At 39.6% G+C, this 9,907-nt stretch overlaps 2 protein-coding genes across 2 annotated transcripts in view; both read right to left on the reverse strand.

Moving 5' to 3' along the window:
• The window catches only part of LOC104586487 ((-)-germacrene D synthase-like), a 28,453-nt gene extending 22,873 nt beyond the window's left edge, over window positions 1-5,580 (reverse strand). The window contains exons 1-2 of the mRNA XM_088903856.1: window positions 5,548-5,580; window positions 5,276-5,450 (exon numbers count right to left, since the gene is read on the reverse strand). Coding sequence (XP_088759982.1) covers window positions 5,276-5,450; window positions 5,548-5,580 — 208 coding nt within the window. The remainder of the gene's footprint in view (window positions 1-5,275; window positions 5,451-5,547) is intronic.
• A 99-nt stretch (window positions 5,581-5,679) lies between these two features.
• On the reverse strand, window positions 5,680-8,897 carry LOC104610292 (uncharacterized). Its single transcript, XM_010276844.3, has 3 exons — window positions 8,642-8,897; window positions 7,701-8,043; window positions 5,680-7,613 (listed from the first exon to the last, which is right to left on the reverse strand). The coding sequence occupies exons 1-3, from the start codon at window positions 8,700-8,702 to the stop codon at window positions 5,723-5,725; spliced, it is 2,295 nt and encodes a 764-aa protein (XP_010275146.1). The 5' UTR covers window positions 8,703-8,897; the 3' UTR covers window positions 5,680-5,722.
• Between the last annotated feature and the right edge of the window lie 1,010 nt (window positions 8,898-9,907).

Raw genomic sequence — 9,907 nt, forward strand, 5'->3', positions numbered from 1 at the left:
TTCTCCACTCCCGGTCTTCCTTTGTCCTTCAAGGAGACCACTCCCACATAACCTAACCACCCCTTACTTACACCAATAGTTTCACAATGGTTGGGATCGAGGAGACCAGCATTACATGAACACCTGAGATGGTTTTAACTTAAGAGACGGCAATGTCCAACCTAACAAGAGGTTTAGAGGAGGTCCCAACAAAAACAGAAAAAGAAAAGTGTTCCAATTCCCCCCTAGAGTAGAGGGAGAACTGGGCCAGATGGGGAAAGAAATTTAGAGAGGGATGGGTGGGGAATGGCAGATAGCTCTCATTCCTTCAAGGACATGGCTGGAATACAAGCCTAGCCTCGTGAAGAGTTTTTTTTTTTTTTTTGATAGGTAAGAAACGAAAATTTCATTAAAATAAAAGAAAAAATTACATGATGATGGTGACAAGGCATCACCCGGTTACAACAATGATAAAAGATTACCCCTTGGCCTCACGACGGAGATTGCAAGGTAGTTAGAGGTGAGTCGGCAATCTATCTATTATCGGAGAAAACTACAAACAAGGAGCGCAAACAATATTTGAAGAGGCATTTGGTCGATAAGTTTGAAGGGGATCCACCTTTGCTGGCATCTGTGCTAGGTCCTATTTTGAAACAAAAATGGGATTTGCTTCTATGTCCCGAAGTTCAAAAGTTACCTCAAGGAATGTTCTTGGTCTTATTACTGTCAGTTAAAGAAGCCAATCGTGTACTACAGGTTTGGTCGAAGGGGTTCATGATCGATGGTTTTAACTTTTAGATCGGGAAGTGGCATCGAAGGGTTGCAGTAGTGGAGGATAACTAGAAGGTTTCTAGGTGTTGGATAACGGTTTTTGGTCTTCCAATGCATCTCTGAAGCCGCAAGATCATTGAGATAGTGGGGGAACTGTGTGGTGGGTTCATTAGAGTGGACAACCCTTGACCCTTGGCTAAGGAGAGCTGCAAATGGGTGCATTTGAAAGTAGAAGTGGAAACATTCAATCCCAACAGCCGTCAAATTATCTAGAGGCATTTTCTACATGGTTGCTATTTGGCTGAAATTTCTTCCCGAGATCCTATTAGTTTCAGAAAACTTGGGGAAGAAGAAGGCTATTACAAAGTAGGAGAGAGCCTCATTCCTCGGAGTAACTAATGGGAGAAGAGAAGGTCTATGGCGATAGGATTGGGAGATCAATAGGATTGAGAGTCCCATTTGAGAAGTCACACAAGGAGTAGAAGCTGGGGGCGTGGGGGTGGTACAAGAATAGGCAGACACCGGAGATCCAAACACACCACCAATTAACAATGCCATAGGAATCTCAAATGGAGGTCCTGGAAGCAAAGAGACAACTGCCTACTTAGGCGGGCCCTTTTCCTTTTCCAACCCACCTCGAAACCCAACATTGATTTTAGGAAATTCACAAAGTGTGCGAGGCATTCAAGGAGGTCATGGGGATTAATTCAAACTTTGAACCGAAAAATTTGTATCAAGAAGCTCTCAAGGACCTAATTAGAGAAGTGATGGTCGAAGCCTCATTTTTTATACCTAGCTAACCTAAACCAGCGGCTCATTCTCCCGTAATCCAAACCTTTAACCTTGCCCACTTAAACCCAACTGTTGACCCTAGTAACACTCTAGCCCAAGCCCATATATCTCTCAAGTTCTACCAAACTCCCAAGCTCCACCTTCTACAAGACCCCCTTCTTTGTCGATCCAACCACATTTCCCCTCCAAGCCAAACCAGCACCCTTAATACGCTCAGGGCCATCTTGCCATGGCCCAAAGGTATTTTCTGGAAGAAGAGGTGAGTCTCGTTATCATGAAGATCATCAAAGATTGCCTCCAAGGTCCAATGGTGGCAACTCTATCTCATCGTCGGTGTCAAGCCTACCCTAGTTCCAATTGATGTTTCCAAGCACCATAAAGGCAACACATAAGCTCTCATGTCTCCCAGTCAGTGGCATGCAACCGGATTGGCTATCCCAACTGAACTCTCAAGCTCTAACGCCTGTGCCTTGCCAACACAAGGACAAACGGGAAGAAGAGGAGATACTGTCGATTTCCCCACTTGTTGTGGTAGGGGGAGTGAATGTAGAGTTAGAAACTCTTGGTAGGGAGAACAAACAAACGTCCAGGGCCATGTTCAGCCTCATATTTCCAGGCCCTAACAACTTCACAATCGAGTTTTTAAAGAAATGTTGGTCCCACCAAATGTGTCTTAGCAGTTTTATCTAAGTTCACTCCTCTACTGAGGTGGCCGATGTGGTGAAAGCTACTTTTTTAGCCATCATTCCGAAGAAGAAAGGGGTCGGAGCATTTTAAAGACTACTATCAAGGTTCTTGTCAATAGTCTAAGGTGTGTCTTGGGTCCAATTATCTCTCTCTCACATGGTCTTTTCGTGGACGGAAGGAAAATGAATGAATTGACTATTGAATCAAAGTAGGTGTTCCAGCTTCCAAGGGTGGTTTGCGAGTTGGATTTTAAGACATATGACCTTGTTCATCGGGACTTTGTTGAGTATATTCTAAGAAGATTGGGTTTTGGCTTGAAGTGGAGGGAGTGGATTCTAGGCGCTTGCCTAGGCGTCACCTACGTGACTGGACACCCTTGGCTGCGTGCCTCGCCGAAATGCCTTGACTTTTAGCAACTAGGCGCCCTTCTAGGCGACTAGGCAACAAAAATGACAAGGCAGGAGCCTTTTATAATATCATTTATGTATGCGCTAATACAATTTATTATATGCTATATATATATCAATTATACTTTTTTTCTATTCTCTCTCCCTAATTAAATAAAACAGAAACTTCATCCTTGTTCTTTTTTTTTTCTATTTTGCTTTCCATCTTGAATATTTATAATATAAAGTTAATAATCTTCTTTAGCTGCTAATTAATATGAATTTGCTCTATTAAATACTTATTATAGTAGAATTGCTATGTATTACTTTTGAAAATAATGAAATTAATATATGTAAAAGATTTTTATCTTTTAGATGTGATGATCTACTACATTTTTAGAGGAAATTTAATGTTCATAATAAAGAGAATTGCTATTTTTTCAATTAACCTACATGCTGAATGGTATATAAAACTAAGAAACTAGCCAAAAGTCAGTTTTTTATATTATAAAATTTTTATCACCTAGGCGGCCCAGTGTCACCCAGAATCGCCTAGACGCCTTGAAAACTATGAGATGTATGGCTGCAGCAAAATTTTCAATTGTGGTTAATGGCAAGCTCAAAGGCAAAGCAAGCACATTGACCGTGCAGTCTAAGAATAGTAATCCAATCACTCTCATCCAATTTGCTGATGATTCTTTAATCTTCTCAAGGCCCATCTGTCGGGATTTGCTTTTCCTTTAGGTGCCGCCTCATTTGTTTTGCAACTGCCTCTGGTATGAAAATTAATCTGCAAAAAGCCAGCTCTCATCCCTGTAGGGGAGGTTCCCCATCTTGATGAACTGGCTGCTGTTTTGGGTTGTGGAGTAAGCCGTCATCCTTCGAAATTTGATGGTCTTCCCCTTGGGGCACACTGTAAAGCTAAGGACATTTGCAACCCAGTAATTGAAAGGATCAAATTCAAGCTAGCAAGCTGGAAGAAAGTTTACTTGTCAAAAGGAGGAAGAGTCGCTCTTATCAGAAGTGTCCTTTGAAACCTGCCCACCTATTTTATGTCTTTGTTCAAGGCTCCTGGCTCGGTGATTAGAACTATTGAAAAATTGAGGAGAGACTTCCTTTGGGATGGGTTTGAAGAGAAAAAGAGTTTTCACTTCGTGGCTTGGTCTGAGGTCTGTAAATCCAAATAGCAAGGGGGCATAGGCATTAAGCCTTTCAAACAAATGAATATGGTTTTGCTAACCAAGTGGCTGTGGAGGCCTACAATGGAGTGTGACCTGCTTTGGAAATCTGTAATCCAGAACAAATATGGGGAAGCTTCCTTTGGCTGGGAATCAGGTGCAACACCTGAAACTTTTGGAATGAGTGTGTGAAAGGGTATTTTGCAGAACAGGAATCTTTTTTCCAGCTGCATTTCTTTCAAGCCTGGTTTTGGTGAAAGAATTGTTTTCTGGAAAGACGGGGTGTGGTGCCAACCCTCTCAGCATGGATTTTCCTTTAATCTTTGCCTTTGACTCTCAACAAGGAGGCACAGGTCTGTGAATGTCTTGACTTTTCAACCAGCTTGTTTGGATGCCGAGGCTTAGAAGAGAGGCAAATGATTGGGAAGTGGAAGCTCTCATGGGTTTGCTGCAAGCTATGGAAAAAGTTCAGTTTCAACCCCTGGATATTGACAAGATTTGGTGGACCAAAGAAGCTTCTGGTAGTTTTACAGTGAAGTCAATGCTGAATTCCTTGCTTTTCACAGATGATCCTTTCCCCCCTTGGGTTTGGTTTTGGAAGACAGCCATTCCTTTGAGGGTTCAGTTCTTTATTTGGGTTGCCATCAAGGGTAAAACTCCCACTACAGATGTGTATAGGAGAAAAGGGATGGTCCTTGTTAATCGATGTTGTTTATGTGGGGAAGCCAAGGAATCTGCCAATCATCTGCTCATCCTTTGCAGCTACTCTCACAAGGTTTAGGCTCATGTGTTTGGTATGAACTAGATCACCCCCTCGGACCTTGCCTTCCTCTTGCCTCAGTGGCGTGGTCAGGCTTTTTCAAAGAGGGGTAAGGTTCTCTGAAAAGTCTCCCCTTTGGTGGTTTGCTGGTGCTTATGGAAAGAGGAACAACTGCTTATTTGAAGACAAGGCCAGTCCTCCGGAGAAAGTGTGTGCTGCTACTGAGAAAACTTTGGTGAAATGGATCTCCATTAACAATCTATTTAGGGGTTCCCATTTTAAGCATTTTGCTGATCATTGGAATGCTATCGTATGGGATGATGATTTCTCGTTGTAATCCATAACCTGTTGGATTTATCTGTATCTGGCTGCTGAGGAAATCTCTACCTCAGTAGCCTTATCTTTTTCTAATCTTTTGGTAATATTCACCATTTCTCAAAAAAAATATATATATATATAGGCAAGTAATGAGGGAAAATAGAAAACTAATACGAGAATTGCAACAAATATTTCAATGCACCATAAGGGAAGCAAATGACTTGACGGATACGTTAGCCAAACAAGGGGTAAACAGGGCACAACTATATTGGGGGCTAACAGATGAAGCCGGGAGCTAGTTTGTTATATATTACTAAAATTTATATTGGGGTTAGGCAGCTAGGAGTTCCCTATACATGTTGAAATCAATATATTGCATCCCAGATAAGTTCATGTCTATTAACCTGATTTTGCTAACATGTCAGCCATTCCATTTGCTGATCTGTTGACCCATTTAAATGACATATCCTGTCCACCCATCAACCACTGAATCTTCTTGATAACTTGCCTAAATTGCCACATTGCCTGGCTCTTATTGTGAATGAAGCCAACTGATAGTCCCCTTCCATTATCAACTTTCTGATGTCCATTAATTGTCTTAGCTTCACTATTGTAATACAGCCAACAGTTCTGTTCTTAAAGAGATCCCATCTCTAATAGACCCCGAGAAAAGCACCTTCACTCCACCATAACCATCCCTAAACACCATTCCCACTCCTGAAGAACCTAGATTACCAATGCTGACCCCTCTTTTTATATGCTATGTTGTTTCATATTTAATATGGTCAGATTTAAAAAAAGAAAAAAAAAAAAAAAGAAATAAGAACTATGTATACCTCAATTAGATAATGTTACATCTGGATCTTACATCTCTTGCGGTTGTGGCCAGCCTCCTTGCATAGACTGCAATGAAGTGGCCTCTTCTCTTTGTTTTGAGGCTCCATATTTTTTTCTTTGTTTCGAGGCTCCATATGTTTCTTTGGACAACCATGCAAATGGCGAAGACATGGAGGAGGAGAAGGAGGACGAAGAAGACCAAGTCCAGAACTTGAAGCATCATCATCAATCCCATTCATGGAGGTACCATCAGGTATTTCATTTGTCCATACTGCATGCATGCACTCTGAGTAAATGGCTTGTTGTGTCTCTTTTAGGTAGCACTTTTCCACATATGAATAGATGTCAGCTTGAATACTTTTAAGTGCCGCACATGCATGTATACATGGGAGACCAACCATATCCCACTCCCTACAAGAGCAAGTCCTTTGGATTAGGTCCACACAATAATTGATAGGAATCCCAAACACTTCAAATCTAAAGGCCGATGAACAACGGAAATGTAATCCTTCACTTTTGCTAATATTCCTTTTCAACATTTCTTCAATTGTACCACCCACAGGAAATTTCCATGCAACACAATTAGTTTGCCTTCCAAACATAATATCTGTTATATTTTTACGGATTAGGTTAATCAATTCTATTATTGACAGCTCTTGTGCTTCTGGAATCCATGCACCATAAGAATCAGCAATATTCACACTGAACTGGTCATAACGCTTGCCAGGGAATAGTGAATTAGCCCAGTGAATAGGTTCATTTTTCAGAACCCAGCCATATGCCTCCTCTGAAATAGACCTCATTTTCCCCAAAGCATTGTCAAAATCTACCCTAGTCTTTGCATATGCAGTTTTATCCAATAACATCTTTAGCACATCCTGCACTGAAGGGGACAAATGTAAGCATTTCAACATCATCTTGAAACCTTCGGTCAAGTGGCGGTAACAATGTGCATGAGGCACTGACCCATATATCTCCTTAACTGCCTTAACAATGTCTTCCTTCCTGTCAGACACAAAAACGATATCTCTATTGTCATCAAGAGCCACCTTTACATTTCTAAAAAACCATCTCCAATTTTCCAAGGATCCTGACTCAACCACAGCAAAAGCCACAGGAAACATCCGATTGTCAGCATCCACAGCTGTCACAGAAAGTAATGTATGAAGATATTTTCCATTCAAGGATTTCTCCTCCACAAAAAGAATAGGACGGCAACCAACACGGAACCCATGAATAGAAGCATAGTAAGCAATAAATAGCTGATGGAATGTTGAGTCACTTTTTGACGTGTACACAGCAACAGTGCCAGGGTTAGACTCAACCAGTCTTTGACAAATCCAAGGTACAAGCTTGAAGGAGTTCTTGAGTGATAAATTTACAGCCTCCCTTACAGTTGCCTTGCCCCACAAGGCCCGATGATAAGCTATGTCAACATTGTAGTCACGCTTTATTTCCTCAATTATTTCCCGTGGCATATAAGCAGGGTTATTTCGAACTTTTTCCTTTATAATATTAGAAACCCATGTCTTTGATATTCGGTACTTCACAGTCTCCTCATAATTAGTTGGGTGGGTATGTTTATCTTCATATTTGCGTACCCTAAATTTGTTGGAGTTTCCTACTGCAGTAGCATAGATTTTCCATTTGCAGCCATCAGCATCACATTGTGCAGTTATGCGCTCACGGTCATTCCTGATAAACTTATACCCAAAACGGCAAGCTATTGAGAAATTGGAAAGTGCATTTCGGAACTCATTGCTACTGTCAAACATCTGTCCTACCCCTTTTATGGCATTCTCCCATAATGCAGACAGCAAAGGAGCTTTGTCATTTGACCTGTTTGTTGCTTCCTCAAGGTTAGAATCTTCAACTACAGATCCTACCAAAACATCTCCAGAGCACCTGAATCATAGTAATTTGAGTTACTTATCAATGATAATAAGAACATTATCTGCCATAAAAGAAAATTGTCATCACTGTGCAAATTACCTTGTAGTTTCCTGGGATTCTACACACCTCTCTCCTTTAACTAGATACACATCCGCAATTCCTTGGTTAAAACCTAGCAAATTTGCAAAATCAGACTCATCCGACAAAGCAAGAAGGCGGCTCTTGTCAAATGGAGTGGAATATTTCAAGGTTACTGTGTTTGGATCAATTTCAAATTTGCTGCAGAGCTCGCGTATAAAATCACTGTATTTGGTATTGCTGTCAACTCTCACTCCTTTTGTAATGCCGCCTTTGTAAGAAACAGATCCATCTGGATATGTTACTAACTCACCACCACTCATGCAATAGCATAAGATTACCTTCTCCGAGTTAGACACCATTCCTAAATATCAGTTCTACACAAATCAGAGATAAAACTGATTCTATTTTGTAGAACAGTTGAGAAATGTTTTCGTGGTCCAATTAAAGCAGTGCACTCCAGTACTACGGTAAATGTAACACTTGATATGGTAATCAATGTCCTAAAACATCAAAGAACAGACAATAGTTACCAAATCATACATCTTTCTATGTAATAAATCACCCGAACCACTAGGACACTGAAGAAAAGAAAATATTAACTAAATCCACCAGATATTGTATGTAATAAAGCAATCAAAACCCTATAAAGTTGAATAACAGAGAATCATAATACACCCCCACCAATTATTTTATATTATAGAACAACCAAAACCCTAAGAAATTGAATAACATAGAATCGTAACACAACCGCACCTGATTATTGCCTGCAACAAAGCAATCGAAACAAAAAAAAAAAAAAAAACATTGAAGGTAGAGCACATTAACCCAAGCAACTTGCTTGTTGTACGTAAAAAAAGCAACAAAAGCCCTAGAGCACTGAGTCCAACCCAGCCAGCCAAACAGACTGAAGAAAATTTAACTTGGCATGTTCAGGAACCCACATTCAGTGATGAACTAACCTGGAAGGGGCTCTTCAATGGCTGATTTGGAACAGAGGATGAGAGGACTCCCAGTGTTCATCAACGTAAAAGAAGGATTTTTCCGTGGACATCGATGGTTCTGCAGTTGATCGAAATGCCAAGAGGGAACCACTTCATTCCCGTGGGAACATCTCCCGATGATAATATCAGAAAGGGTGATGTCATCACCGGGAGATGCTCCCAATACACGGCGGGGGATGTGCTGAGATGTGCTGTGAAACGTCACTGTGGGGCAATCTTATGGGGCTGATTTGAACTCGAAAATTGCCTCCGGATCTCCTACCCGCATAAACACTATCCATCCCTACCCACAAACACCTACCTCCGTCGATTAGGAATATTTACCCGTGCATAATAATATTATAGAAAGAAATGTTGGGGCTATGTATTGGTCGGTCCATGTATTCTTAGTCGGATTCTTTCGTATTGTCTGATTTCACTTAAAATAGTATTTATTTAAATAAATATTTAAAATAAATAATGAGATCACATCTTATCCATTTATAAAAAGAGAAAGGGATTAGCGTCTATCGTGTAACACCTTGATTTTATATTTCCAATTTTACCTTTCTTTGATTTCATATTTCCAATCCTAATCCCTCTTAAAATAACAGAATTATATATATATATATATTCATCTGTATCATTTATAAAAATAAGGATGGTCAAATTGTTCCATCAAAAAGACTGATTTTTTACCCTTTATCATGTTTTTTATTTTAAATCTTGGTTTTCACTTTCCATTTTTACCTTTTGTTATATTTTTATTTTTCCAATTTTATTTAATTAACAGTTAACACTTGTAATTGGATAATCTCTATATCTCATCATTTTCTCATTTATAAAAATGAGGATGGTGACAATGTTTTGTCAAAAAGCCTAATTTTCATTTTTCATTTTTACCCTCTATCATGTTTTTTTTATTTTAAAGCTTGATTTTCACTTTTCATTTTTACCTTTTGTTATGTTTTTTATTTTTCAATTTTATTTAATTAACAATTAACACTTGTAATTGGATAAAACAAATAAAATAACAATAAGACTACTGTAGAACCTATTCCTTGCCTTATTTGTTCTTCTCCCAAAGCACCTACTTAATGAACATCTTCATTGATTAGAGCCAACACGTGTCAAGTATCGGATGGTTTGCCCAAACTACGAATTTGAATTGAAGGGAAGAATGAATTTTTTTTCAATCTCTCTTTTCATCAGGGAACAATCAGGTGATTAAATGAAGCTTTTTTT

This window comes from Nelumbo nucifera, chromosome 4, assembly GCF_055504915.1.
Source record: "Nelumbo nucifera cultivar China Antique chromosome 4, China Antique-T2T, whole genome shotgun sequence".
NCBI classification, from domain to species: Eukaryota; Viridiplantae; Streptophyta; class Magnoliopsida; order Proteales; family Nelumbonaceae; genus Nelumbo; species Nelumbo nucifera.